Source organism: Nipponia nippon, unplaced genomic scaffold (genome assembly GCF_047370975.1).
Source record: "Nipponia nippon isolate SJK-2023a ecotype South Korea unplaced genomic scaffold, ASM4737097v1 scaffold_4, whole genome shotgun sequence".
Taxonomy (NCBI): Eukaryota; Metazoa; Chordata; class Aves; order Pelecaniformes; family Threskiornithidae; genus Nipponia; species Nipponia nippon.
The window spans coordinates 33,379,586-33,396,282 of record NW_028262358.1 but is presented as its reverse complement, the minus strand read 5'-3'; the positions used below and the strand labels follow the sequence as shown (position 1 = coordinate 33,396,282).

General features: G+C 40.3%; 1 protein-coding gene across 3 annotated transcripts in view; it reads left to right on the top strand.

Moving 5' to 3' along the window:
- Positions 1 to 16,697, top strand: part of GLP1R (glucagon like peptide 1 receptor) — a 91,462-nt gene that overhangs the window by 59,708 nt on the left and 15,057 nt on the right. For all 3 annotated transcript variants that reach the window (XM_087776732.1, XM_087776733.1, XM_087776734.1), the window contains 4 exons: positions 1,798 to 1,951; positions 3,490 to 3,649; positions 12,067 to 12,127; positions 16,337 to 16,406. In XM_087776732.1, the coding sequence (XP_087632858.1) occupies positions 1,798 to 1,951; positions 3,490 to 3,649; positions 12,067 to 12,127; positions 16,337 to 16,406 (445 nt within the window). The remainder of the gene's footprint in view (positions 1 to 1,797; positions 1,952 to 3,489; positions 3,650 to 12,066; positions 12,128 to 16,336; positions 16,407 to 16,697) is intronic.

Sequence of the window (16,697 nt, the reverse complement as noted above, 5' to 3'; positions counted from 1 at the left end):
ACTTTTTTGGAGAGATGCTTTAGCATTTCTTCCTTTCACTGTGGAGCAGGGACTGGAGAAGTGTACACGAGTGTGTGCTTCTGATTTAGAAAGTGAGGTTTCGGAGATGTTAAAGGGGCCGAGAGCCTTGTTAAAACTATGGCATCAATCCATTTTGTGCTGTCCTGTCCTGTCTAAATTGTCTCTCTGGGGACAACTTGGTCCTGGATCTCACGGAATAGGTGAGACCTACCCCTACGTGGTATCGCAGTTGCTGGATTCTGACTGGAACCTCTGCTAGTGGCCTCTCCCCCGTAGCTGTGCAACCTCAACAAATGGGGATCGAAATCTAATTCAGTGGCACCAAAATGCTGATGTTCTCCACTTTTGTAGTAGGAAGGCCTTTTTAAGTTCTTAGACTGCATAATAACCTTTATATTTGTTTTTAATAATGAGACAACAGAGGAAACAATATATCTCTAGTGTCCAATTTTGCATCCTCTGAAAGAAATGGAAGAAAAGTCTGTAATTTCAGTGATAGAAGCTGAATTACGCCCTTAACTTCATGAGTGAAACAATTTGAATAACTTGCATTGCCTGTAGCAGAAATACTCAGTAACTACTTGCAACTTATTTTCTTCAATTGGCTAATTTACATAATTTTTTCAATCAGATTTAAATGTGTAGCAGTTCTGAAGGGTAGCAACAAATAAATTTTGAGTTAAAGGAAAATAAATATTAATCATAGGTAAGTTTTGAAATAAGCTGTGACTTAAAAGTGATGCAAAAAATTCTATTTGACCTATGAAAAAAAAATTCTCTTTCCTCTTCCGTGCAAAACCGATAATTTTCAGACCAAGTCTATTTTTCTACCCAAAGTTATAGAGCAGTAAAAATAGTTGTTTAAAGCATAAGTTCACTGAAACTCATGCTGGAACAATTGCTGTTTATCATATATCATACCTGTATCTTTTAGCATCAAAAAAGAATCATGCCCAGTGTCATTTCCTTGAAGCAAAATGTGTACCCTTGCAGTGCTGGAAGAAAAATGTTTGTGGATAAGGCTGATAAAACATTGGCAGCCCTCTGCAGTTGGATGCCATTTACATGACTGCAGTTTCTTTTGCTATCCTTTAACATGCTCTTTTTTTGACAAGTAGCAATTTTATTGTCTTTGCAGCTGGCTGCTGAAATTCAAAAGGATTTTTTTCTTTTTTTTTGTTTTTGTTTTCCATTCCAAACGCAGATGTGAAAATTCTGTTTCTTTTAGTTCTACAAAAAGTATTTACAATTCCCTCAGGAGACAATCTGAATACATATTTTTCTCTTGTTGTCAAAGCGGTAATTTACAGGTGGATGTTTTTTCATTGTGGGTTTGGGCACAGCCAGAAGCTGTACTGCACACCAGTTCCTGAGCCTTGCCAAGGTAAACCTGTGCAGTGACATTGGGGTCAATTCAAAGAGATTAGATTCAGCGTTATGTGAAACTTGACTTTTTTTAGTCCTTTCAGATATGTCTTTTGAAAACGATTTTCTTTTTACACTTTTTAAACTTTTAAAATATTTTTTCCTTATGCACTGATCTCCTTCCTTCCCTCAAACATTCACACTTAGGGCTGAAGTTTTGAATGTCTTTTCTGTGATAGTGATTTCTTCCCAAAGACAGTTTGAAATCCCTACAGCCATTCTCAAGTTATGGGATTTCCTCTGGTACCTCCTGATTTCCAACAGGGCTCATTGTTCCCTCCCTCAGTCCTCTGTGTGATGTTGCAGCTTTTACATAGGTAGTGGATCATGACTGGTTCTTCCTTTTTACAGACATCTGCATTGCACAAGGAATTATATTCACCTGAACCTCTTCACCTCTTTTATTCTCCGGGCTATATCTGTCTTCATTAAAGACTCAGTGGTGAAGTGGATGTACAGTACAGCCACACAGGAGCACCAGTGGGAGGGACTTATCTCCTTCCAGGTAGGGGCAGACACTGTGGTGGTTTTCAGGATATTGGAGTCATCACTGTGGTGTGTCTGCATGACAGCAGGTAATCTTATTTTGTACAATGAGGGTTGTACAAAATGCTGTTCTTCAGTCCATAGAGTTTCTCTGAAACTTGTAGCACAATGTATGCGGTTGTGGTTGGTGCCACCCTGGGCTTGGTACAGGCAAGTAGTTGATACCATGGCATGATTCTCTGCCTGTGGGAAGTTTGCACCTACCAGACAGAGGAAACATGAAGAGGTGGATTTTTGATACATATACAAATGCTCATATCTTCTTCCCATGCTGCAGGTTCATTTCTTTTAGCCGTGACAAGAGGGCATTCATTTCCCTGAGCCAGCACCTTTTGTAATAGGACTGTCCTTCTTGTATAATGACCAAATTAGTTGGCCATTCTTGGAGATCTTTATAATCTGTTAATGGCATAAAAAAGGGAAGCATCTGATTAAAATGCAAATTTGAAAGCATTTAGAAAAGCTTTAGAGGAATAGGCTAATTAAATACTTCTAACCGAAGGGAGAGGATATACAACTCCTTTGTGAATATGATGAAAGCATGCCTTTCCCCCTTCAGATTTGGAATACAAAATGTACTTGAATCTTCAAAGAAAGGGCTTTCCATTATTTGTATAGCTCTTGTGATTCTAGAACATGGGTACAGTGTTTGCTGCTGCAATACAGGGCTGGGGTCATAAAGGGTATATCTCCTGATGCGTACTTAGCACCCATCCTTACCTGACACTCTGTCTAAGGCTTAAGCGCTAATACCACATAGTCAATCTCATCTGCAATGTATCAGTTGGCAGAAATTAACATTGTAATACATATCTTAAATGGTTTGGAAATGTTTACATTGGATTGTCAGTCATTCCCTCGTTCCAGAAAAACCTAGGCTTTATGCTTTCACACGTGGTTTATCCAATAGTGGTTTCATCAGAGTTGATGGATATATTCATTAGGTAATAAGGTTTCATACTTATCTAAAGCCCTGCTATGACCACCTCTCTGTAATTTACCAGCTAAGAGAGATTTTGCACTTAAATGTGATGCACTGGGCAATATTGCTATTCTATCAAAAATCTTTTGCTTTGGAAAACAGTCAACATTATGGCATCCGCTATTTGCTCTTTAATAGAGAAACTCTAAGCTGCAGAATAGAGTATCTGGGGAAATGAAAAGATTCCCTGACTGTAGTTGATACCTTTCACTTACTCTTTTTTCCATCTTTGTGTTGTGCTTTTCAAATTATAATCCATTGCTTATTGATGGAAAATGCAGAACATGTAATTTTTTTTTTTTTTTTAAAGAGGGAATATTGTTGAAAGCATCTGTCTGCTGTGCATAGCATGTATTACTGGCTTCTGTCCTTTCAGTACGCGAATGTGATTAATTTAGCAAGCATTGTTTTGAGGAGTAAGTAAGAGTGGGAGACAGAACCAATCTTTTGGGTTAGTATCCTTTTTTTCTCGGCCCCTGCTGCATTCATTTGGGCTGTGCTTTCTTCTGTCACAGGAATCGCTCAGCTGCCGCTTGGTCTTTGTGATGATGCAGTATTGTGTGGCTGCAAACTACTACTGGTTGCTGGTGGAAGGCATGTACCTGTACACGCTGCTGGTACTTTCAGTCTTTTCTGAGCAGAGAATTTTTCGGCTTTATCTCTGCATTGGCTGGGGTAAGTTCATCTTTCCATATGTCCGCCCGTGGCTGTGTGTACCAACAGATGGTATAACAGGAAAAAACATTGCATGTCTATTGCAGTGCTGCCCAGTTCAAGTCCTGCACTCTCCATTGCCTTTTTGTTCCTGACCCCTTATCTTGTTTGAGCTGGAGGGTGCTGGGCCAGCACAACTCCTGGATGCTTGCAGCGTAGAGGCTGTGGATTCATAGCAGAGGGGTTGTGCGACACCGCAGAAACTCTCTAAACTAGTGGCAGGCACATGGTACTTTTCCTGCAAGACATGAGCTTCCCAATACAAAAGATGTGTGAGTGATTCCAGGTGAGTGTGACTTTCCTGGACTGCCCTGCTTCATCTCCTGACAGTTTCCCATTACGTTCAAAGATGTGTTAACTACTTGTGGTGCAAAATAGCAATGATGCCTTGTATCTGGTCAAGGATAACAGTAGAGAAATGGTGGCAGCGTGAGCTAGGGGGATGCAAAGGGGCTGACAACACGGGACTGCTAAGGAGGGAGTTGTCAGGTTGGTTATGTGGGCAGAGCGGGTCAAGTGATGATTGTCGGGCAAAAGAGTGGTCAGGGCACACGTGCCATGGGCGTGTGGGTGCTTGAGATTAAAGGCTGCAATGCCTTGAAATCAATCGGTTGAGCCAGAGTTGCCCCCTGTAGAAATGCTAAAGCTTTGATTCTTTCACTGTCCAGTTAGCCTGAAAATATATTACTCTTCAGGATTAATCCTATCTTTGGAATGATCTCTTGTGTGGTTTTATTGCGTTCTCTCCCTTCCTCCTCTTCCCCCTCCCCTTTTGGTGAAAATCAGGTGACTTTTGGAAAGCTGAAAGTAAATCTGAGCAAATACAGCAAGTGCTATCACAGATACTAGTTTGAACATTTAAATTGCTTTGACTGTCCTTCTTTCTCTATGAATTTGCCAACTGTGAATATTCTAGCAAATTAGTTCACTGGTAAAATGCATATAAATGGCTACTGTGAATTACCCAATCCTACTGAACAGTGATGTATGAGGAGCAAAGGCTTTCTGGCACATTGTTGGGAATAAATAAATGCAAGTAATAGCAGTTTCCTGCTGGAGAGTTTTAGTTAAAACGTTCTATATCTTCCATTATTGCTTTATATAGGACATGCAGCAAAAGCAACAGCATCTTGTATAACATTTGAACTGTGTATGTTTTAATCATATTTTATGAATAGCCATACCCTCAATTAAAAAAAAAAAAAAAAGGGATGGGGGAGTTATCCTGAAGCACTGACTGAGGTCATGAGAGGAAATGGAAAAGGAATTAGAGCAAAATTATATCTAGCTGAATTCTGAGGGTATTGTGTTATTTTATAACTAAGGGATAGGATGGTTTTGATCTTAGTCACTTCTAGTTAGAGTTTGTCTCTTGCAAAAGCAGAAGGCAGAAACAGAAGACGCTATTTTGGTTTTGTTCTTCATTTATGATGGAAGTTTTGCTACTGTGTATTGAATTTCTGGATGAGTTTGTGGAAATGAGTGGCAATGCCAGAACTTGGCACTGGATATATGGGTTTCATCCAAGCTTCCTAGAAAAGCTCTGCCCGTGCCATTCAATCCTTATCTGTATGGTTTCTTGCTATTCCAGCCATGGCTGCATGTGCAAACCTTGCCAATGATTCTCCATCTTCAAATGCAGAAGCATCTGCTATTTCAGTGCTCCCAGATTAGTTACACCAGATAAGTTTTGTCTCTAACAAGTGGAAAGAGATGAAGATTTTTTCCACTCTTGCTTCTCCACTGGTGATTCCATTTTTTGGGTGCTCAGGTCCCTCACCAGGTGCCTTTCTGCTGTATGCAATGCTCAGAAGATTTTTTGGGGGGGTTTTGAGCAGCATGATAGCCTCAGCATAATGCCGAGACTTCGGAGAGCCAGTAGGTTCCTGTTTGAGCTGAGAAAGTCCTGCTCTTTGAAATAGTTTATCAACTGTAAAAATAAAGCTGGATCAAAAAATAAATACCTATTTGATTGTTAGAGCTGATTTGATAGCCTGACCCTTTGTTCTGTTAATGAATTGTCCTCTCACAGGATAATTTTTTAATTTGTTCATTACTCATCATTTGATGAATATTTCTTTTAAAATTTCATGTATGTATTGTTCACAAACTTAGTGGATGTTAGTCATTTCATGTTGTTATTTCTTCTAATTATAGCTGAACTTTGTGATCACTCACAGACCATATGGTATTGTTTTTGCTGTCTGAATAGCTTCTGCAGTCTCCCATGTGATCACGTATGTTTGCACTTGTACTTCTCTCAAATGTACATATGAATAAAACTGTGTATCCTCCTCAAGGTTTTTGTCCACCTGAGTGTTTGCACATACTCTTGGTCATGATGTTTGCCCTGTTGTACTTCTTTCGAGGAACAGCAGGTCTCAGAACAAACAAGAAACTAGAGCAAATTATTTCCGCAGGTAATCCCAAGGAAAACTGTAATGTAACGGCCAGCTTTCAAATAGGTAGAAGTGTCCCAATACCTATTTCTCTCCAAGCTTTTAAACTGCTGTCTTAAATAGTGCTACATTATGTTATAACGGGAAAAAGTCCACGTAATTGTGTAAATAAAGAAAAGTACTTCTCCCATTTTGTCTAACATGATCATTTCATCTCAATTCAAAACATGGAAAGGGTAAACCTGCTTTTCAAATAGAAACATATAAAACATACCATACTTAGTCTGTGTTTTCCTAGGAACAGTTAGCAGACAGTGAGGAGTGTAAAAAAAAATTAATAAATATTTTCCAAATATGTGTTTGCTATATGATAATTGCAGGTCAGTTCTTAATGTTATCAGACAGTAGTCCATTTAGTATCAGTTCAAGTCAGTAATTATTCTTTGCTGTTGAAGTGTTTTATAAGGGAAAAAAATGTTTATCTCATGTTATTGTACTTTGCAAAAGCTAGAAAAGTTATAAAATCTTGATAGAACTGAAGAAACTAATGTAGTTTTACAAGTTGGGAGTCATTTATATCGACATCCTGTATATTGATAGAATTCTATAAACCTTCCTGATTACTTGCGAGGTCACTGTATTCCTGTAATGGCCTCTTCCTTGCCAAGATTTCATGCCATACTAGGCTTTGAGATGGCAGTGTTAAATTTTTCCTATTTCATTTAATGTGGAAAATGTCTTGCTTATGTCTTCTTTTTCTTTGTAAAAGCAGACTTTCATACATTTGTGTCAACCCCGAGTTCCACATCTTACTGCAAAAACAATGGTTTATGCCATTTTCAAAGCTGATGGGGGGGGGCGGAGCAGAAACACTAACAGCATCAACAAACAAAATTCTTAGTAGGATAATGGCAGAGCAGGTAGATGAGTTGTTCCCTTCAGTCTGGAGGTCAGCACAACAGCAGCTAAACAGGATGTTGATTCAGATAGTCATTATCGCTTGCAGGAAAAAAAAAAAAATCTGTTGCTATACATTGCTGGTACCTGGTGCTTCCTTCCTCTGGCATAAGAGAAATCCTTGCCCACGGATCTCACCCTCTAGAGAGAACAAAACGTGCAGAAGAAGGGGGGAAAGAAAACAACTTAACTACGGAGATCACGATGATTACTTTTTTGGTTTGTTTGTTTCTCAGGATGTGCAGACTGCTCTTAATCAGGGTGTCCAGGACACCAACTCAGTGTTCGTTGTTGCTGAGCTTGACATTGACTTCAAGCAGCTGTGTCAGTGCTGTACAAAGTAGTCTCTGGAGAAGAGCAGTTTATATTGTAATGCTGCTGTATGCATCTTCCCAGCAGCTTTTAGTGGAAAAAGGACCTGTTCACATTCAAAAGCAGGGAGGAGGGAGGAATGGGGAAACAACAGCAACATCCCACAGTGACTGTGTGTGACATCCAGGCGGGAAGAATGACAGGAGACAATTTTCAGCACTAAAGGCTAAGAAGAAAATGTTAATAAAAAGCTAAACATTCTCTGAGCTTCTATGGCAATTTTACACCCAGCTGCACTTGCAGCAGGGAAACTGCCATAAAAAATAAATAATCCCCTTCAAAGCTTTGGCAATCCAAACTTGCTGTAAGGAAGAATACTTTGAGGGAATGAAGCTATTAAAGGCAGGAAGCCTGGCTAAGGTGTCAAAATCTACATCCTGCTTGTAAGGAATATCTGACTGGAACAGAGCCAGGAAGAAACCTTCCTTCTGAAGCCCGGTATGAACTCAGTGTAGCAGCAGGATGCATTCATTGCACTAACCACTTCTTGTCTGTTTTCAAATGAAAACTGTGTTTCAGACAAGGATGTGAAAATGGGTTTTCTGTCCAGACTGATCGCTGTAGGAAAACCATCTGTCAGCAGTTGCTCTTAATTCCCTTCACTTTTTGTCTTCTGGATTAAACTCTTTCATGCTTTTCCTTTTTTAGAAAGAAAAACATTTCATCTTTTCTTCTCACATCTTCAATGCTCTTACTCTTCCTACATCTAGTCATATTTATTTATCACTTCTTTCAGTTCCTCATCACCTACTTCTTGCATTCATATATCAAGCACTTGATCAAGTTAGACCGTCCTGGATGAGAAAAAGGAGGATTGGAGTTCTTCTGACATCAGTAGTGTCCTTCTAGGTTGAACTTCTCACCATGTGGAAACCAGTGATGTCAGGTTACATCTGAAATATGAGCTTACACACAAACTCATCAGTCCTAAAATGCTGTATTCAGAATATGTCCTTATTTAAGGGTCTTGGCAGGGTGGCAGTGCTCTGGTCCTACAGAGACAAATTTAATTCAGGAAGAATCTCTAGTCAGCACGGGAGGATGAGGGGAGCGTCTTTCTCCCCCGAAACTGCCTTTATGTACAATGCAAAGCTAGAAATATTGTGTCTGTAAGAATGAAAACTTGCTTGCCCATCGAGGTAAGGGAAAGAAGGAAAGGCGGTATGGAATAGCACCACCTGGTGACACCTTTCACGGTAACTGCTACTCAGTGGACTCCAGAACAAGCCTGAACTTTTCTGTTCTGTTACCAAAATGTCTCGGACCCATTAAACGGAGAGACTGATTTCTACACGCTGTTACCAGGACATGGTAGCTTCCGTTAGGAGCTCCACGAATTGCTCTTCTCTCTGCTCATTAGGGACAGTGAACCATTGTGAAAATATCAACCAAATGGTGGTTCCTGTGCAAAATTTCTCAGTTTTCTTCTCTTACCTACCCCATCCTAATATTATTCTGGATAATGCCTGGTTTTCCAATTTTTTTTTTTATTGCTATGCAAGAGCTGGCCAGGTGTAGAATATGTAAGCTAGAGTGTAAATAGGTAGGTCATGCTGCTTATTTATGCAGTGGGGTGTTAAGATGATGATTTGGCATTTCCATTACTTTCTCATCATCTATAATATATATATTATTATTGCAGCCTATAATTCAGATGTCCTATCCCCTGTCATTTGAAGTTGAACTTTATTAGCTGAGCTGTCAGCATGCTTATTTCCTAGTACACTTGGCAGATTGCGTAATCACCATGTAGTATTTGAAGACTTTTGGTCAGTTATCAGCCTGTAAGAATTAACGTGGGAGAGGCTATCATGAGCAGGCTGTTGCACTTTCTGGCATCTTCAGCAGTGATGCAGTACAGACAAAAGTAGATGTTACCATTTCCAGAATTCAGAGACCTTTCCGTAGTCAGTTAATCTGGGAAAAGATCAATCTCAAGAGCTTTCTGTATGACAAAAAGCAAAACCAGAAAGAGTTCAGCTTATATCTTAAATAAGTTCATCCTATAAACGGGTGCAGCTTTTTCTTGGATATTGGGTATTCTTTGAATAGCAACAGCAAGAGGAAGAGGTGTAGGACTGAAATTCAAATGCACCAAAAGAGCTGTATGTTGGGAGCCCAGGACTGGAATACAATGCTGATTCTGTTAATCAACGATAGTCATCTGTAGAGTTTATTCAAGGAGCTGTATACAGTTTGCTTCCGCTGCCTGCTCAAGCTAACCAAATTGCTCTTGACTGAGTGAAGTATCCAGAATAATATCTGCATTTGTGCCAATTGATGCAGGTTAATTAGGTATCAAGATTGTAAATTAATCTATGGAGAGCCTCAGTGATCCTTGCAAACTGCAATTATTGCAGAGATGCTGCACACTTGCTTTTTTGCTGTTGTGAATGACTCCTACAGACTTGAGGTGGATTAGGGAATATTCTTGGGGCAGTCTTCTCTTTAGATCTTGACTAGGGCTTTGGAAAACCAGATGCATTCCCATCTGCTGAGAGTGTGTCCTAGACAGTTTTCAGAGCCACCCATTTCTTAGGACAAGACTTTGTGAATTTGGTAGATGTCAGGTGGTAGCCATGTAGAATTTGCACTGACATTCAAAGCTTACACATATGTATTGCACTGTTGAGCCTTGGCCTCTCAGATTAAAATGTGTATTGCTAGCATGGAAAATACTGTGACTGATGGTGTTGCAGCACCAAGGCACCAGGGGCCTGCATCACAAGTGGGAATGGGCAGAGGATGTTGAACAAGCCACCTTGTACGCACTGCCTATTAATTTGTATAATATTTTCATAGCAGGATGCTGATACAGTTCAATAATACCAGCCTCTGTCTAGCTAAGCTGTTTTGAAATATAATATTAATAACACATTCTCAATTCAAATGTCAAGTAATGCGATTAAACATGGAGAGATTTCTGATGTATCCAGAAGATGGAGATATCCACAAATCATTATCATTATCACTCGATATATGTTTCCTCCACTGACATACAGCCTTTGTGCTCTCGGTGTTCGTGTCTTATCCTGTAAGTTTCATATTAAGGTGTCTTAATTCTCAGCAAAGTCAAGAATAATTGAAACTATAATTAGTTTCTATGAATCAAAGGCTCATTTGTGTTTGGCAGTGATTTGCAATGAGCCTGTTCTTAATCTCTTATGCTACTATCAAAGCAGCACGGGGTTCTCAGTAACTTTGCTCCCAAAATATCGTGTACTCTCAGTATCGGGTACATCCATGGAACACATTTAACTGCTTGCCTTAATAATCTCTACTCAATTCATTCTCTTTGCTGTTATTCTGGTTATTGGGTTTTTTTTCTTGCTGCTCTTTATTCTCTCTTTTTTTTTTTTTTAAACTGATTAAGGAGAATAATTCGTCTTTTGCATCTGTAGTATTTAGCTGTTCTGATAGTAGAGAAAGAATACAGTACAACAAGAGAGAAGGTTTTTACTGATAATACGCACTACGGATACCGGTTTAGATTTTCAGACTGCAAGAGATCACCAATTTCCCTGTGGCTTCTGCTGTCAGGAACTGTGTATTTGCCCTGTGCAGTGCTTACTACTGCACACTGATGTTCTTATGGTCCCTTACCATATTGATTCTTAAGAATGCAATAACAAAGCACATTAAACGTTGCCCTTTCTATACAATGTACGTACAGCATTGGATGCTGTCCAAGGAGATACACAGAGGAATTAGACCATCTTGATCTATCCTTAGGCAGAAATTCCTCACCTTGCTTGTTGAGTCTCAACCTGGTCTGCTTCCTTGTGGGCCTTTTTGGCATTCCTTGTACTGAGTATTGGTTGGTAGATGCACTTTAAAATTCTTTTTCAAGACCTAGGTATTTCATAAATGAAAGAAATTGAGAGCCTTTGACATTGTAAAGCACGTAGTGACTGCCAGCTTATTTGGCTTTTCTCTCTTCCCTTTACACCCCAGATAAACTGACCAACCGTAGCACATGCACTGTCAGGTAGGTGTAGCACCAAGCCTCTTCTCAAGACCAGATGCATCTGCTGTCTTTGCTGCAGCTACTCAAGTCCATGCCAGTACCGCAGCCCAAACTTGGGACTTTTCCCAAGTGGGGAAGGCCTGAGCACACTTGTTACGTGTCGTGTGCCCACGCTCCCCTTTGCCATCAGGGGTACGTGGGGCTGAGTGTGCTCCAGCCCCAATGCCAGCAGACAGCCTGAGCTTGGTGCTGCCTGAGTACAGTGTAGCTGACCCACAGGCAGAAATGTGGACACAAAAGTTTGGGTCAGAGCGCGCTGCGCTCCTCTCTAGCATGAATATAAAGGCTAGCAGAGCTTCCAGAAATTTTGTTCCCTTGGCCCCTCTGTGAAACTTTCCATGGAAATGCTGGTGTATGCTGTGTAAGGGGGTGATGGTCTGTTGTTGTTCATTTTTCATGCCTGTTAGGAGCAAGATGGGGACCCAGGCAAAATGAGTCACATGTATTAGTTACTTGCAGGTTAGATTCCTCCTCCCACAATTGACAGCCATCCACGCTGGGTAGGAGCTGCAACCCTGCCACCAGTTAATTATGTTGCTCATCATTATGTGGGGGGTTTGTCCTTCTCTCTGCTTTTCTCTGTCTCTTAATGTCAGTGTCAACCTTGTCTCCTCTCTTCCCAGGTGTGCCAATGGTGTTTGTTATCCTCTGGGGAACTGTCAAGTACCTTTATGAAGATGAGGGGTTGGTTTAGTTCTGATTTTTCTAGCTATCTCATTTGTGCTGTATCTGTGCAGCGGCAGGTCATCGTTTGCTTTCTGTTCAGTGTGGTTTGCTTTGGCAATGTGCTGAAACCTCACATAATTGCTTCTGTTTTGTCTGAAGGTCTTGCATAACATTTCAGAGAGGAACATATGTTTCTTTCTGATCAGAATTTTCTGCATGTCTGAATGAATCTATCCTTTTGCAGGTCAAGGAAAGGTATGTTCTGTTTTTCTGTAGTTACAGTATCAACAGTAGAAGTCACCATACCCAATCAAGACCACTCCTGATACTGTGCCTTTGGCAGTAGCCTTTACAGTCATGCTTCAGAGGAAAGCAAAAACCTCCCACAGGATTCTGCCTGCAATTTGTAGTGGTTAGCTTATGCCTAGCAGCAGAGATGTGATTGCCTGTTCTTGTTTAAGCTTCTGTTATTTAGATCTTAAAATAAAGGTACATTCTCTGTCTGCTTACGTTAGTCTTGCTGAAGTCACCTATACCACACACAAGACTGCTGCAAAACACAGAATACTTTTCGTCCACTTTTACCATAGTGGCTGTTCTGAAAAATTGCCTTTATATATGCTTTATGTGCTAAATGGCGTTATATTTTTTTAAAAAACAAACAATAAAACCAAACAAACAAAAAAAACCCCAAAACCAAAAAAAACCAAAAGGGAGGAAAGTAGCTTCCTCTTCTTAGCAACAGTGACTGCCTGGAAATACTTGGGTGGCTTTCTTTGTGATGAAATAAATAACTGTATGCTATTTCCTTTTTATTCTAAATGTACTATTTATTGAGTCTTCCTCTTACTTAGTTTCCAAACAACCCAGCCAGCACTTTTGCAGAGGGTCCTTTTCCCTTTTTTCTCCCCCCCCATCCCAACCACAATTCTTGCTGGAGAGATGCTGCAATGTGAAAATTCAGGGTAGTCAGAGCCACCCCCAGACTTTTTTCTGGTGTTCATAAGCATTAAGAACCGGCTTTTTTTTAGTGTCTTTCATAGTACTGAACCACTTCAGTCAAAGCCGCCTTTTCTGGCTTAAGCAATGCTAGGATTTTCTGACTTTCCTTTTCAAGGCTGACTTGATCATATTCTGTAGCGAGATTGTGGCCGTACTGGTGTATTGCAAGTTTTGTCGAAATTATCAGAATAGGTACAGAGAACATGCGGCCTCTGAACAGGCAATGTTACATGGGCATATCTTCCCATCAATGTAGAAAATGTATTCAAAGTGCTCATGCTGAGCCTCTTACATTATGTGGTGCTCAGAGCTGATTTATGTTTTCTATTAAGGAAAACTGTCACTCACTGCCTTCAGCGGACCTTAAAAGGGGCAATTTTGCACCTTATTGAATTTTCTAAATCTTGTATAAATATTTGTAAAATACAGCAATAAATAACCATGTGCAGCAGCTTCTCTGAAAGGCAAGATTTCTGTGCCTTGGGCAGGCATTTGCTGGAGCAGGGATATCTTTCATGCTGTTTGCCATAGTGCTGTCACCCTGGGTGTGCAGCGGGCTGTAAATTTCATTTGTGACTTAACTACTTCTCTGGCTATGAGGAATAACTGGAAGTAAATATGGTCAGGGCTGGGAATTTGAGGCAGTCCTGTGAATGTAGCCATTTGCATGAAGGACTGAAGCCTGCAAGACTTACTTGCAGACTGGGTCCTTCTTTCCTTACGTATGCAAGTGTAAACTCCTTTAGAAAGCAGTTGCTGTTTTAAAAAGTGAGATATTGGAAAAGACTTTGTCTAGATTACAAATAAAATGAAAAGTAAGCTGTGCTTTTTAGTTATTAGACTGTGCCTCAAGAGCTGATACTTACACATATTTGCTTCTATCTGCGATTAATTATGGGAGCAAGACAATCAGCCTACAATCTTTTTAAAAAATGGAGCCATTCAGCTGTACCTCTTCAAGGTGAAAATTCAGCATTTTCATTTTTAGAAAAAGAATCCTAGATTGGTAAGCAAAGGCAGAAACTTCCCAGTAGCATTTGTTTCACTGGACCAATTCTCCATTCACAGCTGAGGCTATTATTTGCCAAGCATCTTCTGAGTGGTGCTGAGCAAACTGCAGGGATAGTTCCCAAACACAATAGATGTTGGTGTATTTATCAGTGTGGCAATCCCAGAAAGCACAAAAGGACAAGAAATCATGTACAGATCTATCAATTTTATTTTCTGGACACTTTAATAGCTGTGACACTTTAATTGGGTTGTAATGACGTTTTTATTGCACATATTTGTATAAATTTAAAAGTAGCTAAAACTGCTTTGTGCTGCAGGAAGCAAATTAATACACACAGAAACATAGCAGAGTTAATGTAAAGAATCATTTCTCAGCCTCTGTCATTATCAGGAAATTTTAAAATTGCCTCTGCTTCCACTGCAGCTAGTCAGAAAATTAGAACTCCACTTCCAGCCATGCCTATTATCCCACTGGTCTTGAGGGGTTCAAATTAAATTAGTTTTAAAGGCTCCATGAAGCTGGCTCCCAGTCACGTGTACCAATTAAGAAGTTCTTCTGTTACTCAGATTCCAGCTTAGGTACGCTGACTGTGCACAATATGTGCACATTTTTTCTCTGGTATCTAAAATACAATTGAATTGTAGGTTGTGGAGCTGCTGGTTGCAACAGTATGCTCATTATATGCATTAAACTGAAATTGAAAGGAAAGATGAAATCCTGAGCCCTTCTCAGGCTTCCAGTACCTGCAAGGGAATATGGAATTGCCACAGCCAAGCTGCTTCACTTTCCTCTCTAGTACATGAGTGCATGTGGGGTTGTTGTAGTAGCATGGATCCCTACCACATGCTGCACAGTTTGCTGCCTTCTCTCAAGTTGACTGTCCTGTTACAAGGTTGGGGAGGGTTTACTCTCCACCATCACCCAAGGTAAAGTTCTCATAGGGCTGTTAAGAAAGCCTAAGGAAAATTGAGCGTATATATGTTTCAGCAGATGAGATCTGGAGATGAAGAGAAACTTGCCTGTGAAGGAACCTATGTTTTCTGTAGTGCTGTTTCATAGTTTATATTTCACAGCCTGGGTAGCTCAGAAACCTGCTGGCTTTACTGATGACTGTTGCTTTTGAGTAATGCTGAGCAATATGGCAGGAGGCTAACGGAGTTATTTCATAGAAATACTAAGAAGCTGTTGCTGCAGCGACAAGTGAAGCTGCATGTGAACACTGCCCCAACACCTGGGCCATTGTGCACACACATGGCCCGTCTTACAGCTGGGGGCGGCTGGCTGTGGCCAGGGTGGGATCTAAAAGAACTAGATGTACAAACCCCCCAGTGTTAAGTTCACTTCGAACCAGTGATCCCAGACTGTGGCTTTCAGGCATCACTTTTCTTGTGATTGTTCTCCAATATCGCTTGAGGACACAGGAATTTAAAAAGCTAAACCGAGACTTGTGGGGAGAAAGTATTATATTGCCTGCAGCATGTTACTTACTTGGCAGAGGGCTCAGCTGGCAACAAAAGTTTGGAACTATTGCTCCCATCTTTGATTTTACTTGCTTATAACTTTTAAAACTCCCTTTGGGCCTGAAACCTGTACATATACACTGAAGGAACTGGAGTTTGCTGCCTTAACTGCTTTCTCCTGGTTGAAATTAGTAGGTCCTTTTTGAAAATAAGGACAAATAAAATAGATGACTGGTCTAAATATTGATATGAGAAAAGCGATGGTAGGTAATGGGATAAAGAACTAACAAACAGTTAAATAATAATACGACCTGACACTGGAGACTGAAGAGTAATAAAAAATAATGCAGAAAGAGGAGGATAGGAACCATGCAGGAAAGGTCTGACTCCGACAGATTCCCCCCCTTCTTCTTTCAGCCACATGACAAATTTGACCTTGGCTTTAATGGAGTAAATCTTCACAATTAACTGATGATAATCCACAGCAAATTGTGGAGGAGAGCTAGCCATTACTGGGCAAGAAAGGCAGGCGAGTAGTATCCAGTTGGATTATGATAGCTGCAATAGTACAAAGCATTCAGTGTTTCTAAGAAGCAACTGCATCTGTTTCCATGTCAGCATGATGTGCTTTCCTGGTATCTAGTCCTCAATATCATTTTCCATCTGCATTGCTGTGACAGATTGGAAAGCAGGAGATTTTAGTAAGTACTGAAACTTTTTCTTCTTGTCTCCTTCTTTTTGCCATCTTCCTAGTTGCTGGACCAGAAACTATAACATGAATTATTGGTTGATCATCAGACTGCCCATTCTCATCGCCATTGGGGTGAGTATGGGGCACGTGCAGCGAGCTGGCAGATTTCCATGAGAACAGGACATGATATAGTACAAAGAGCAGATGTGCACATGGCTGTTGTGCATGTCTAAAGGCTAATAACCTTTGAGGGTATTGACATTTTCATTCAGAAATGTAATTTTATGAAACCAAATTGGTTTCTGTCAGTGGAATTCCCAACTAGCATTTTGTTTGTTTAATTTGGCCACACGCTGTCATGTTGTAGTGGCAGCACAAAATAACAAAACAGCATGCCGCAGCAATCCAGTTAACTCCCCTGTG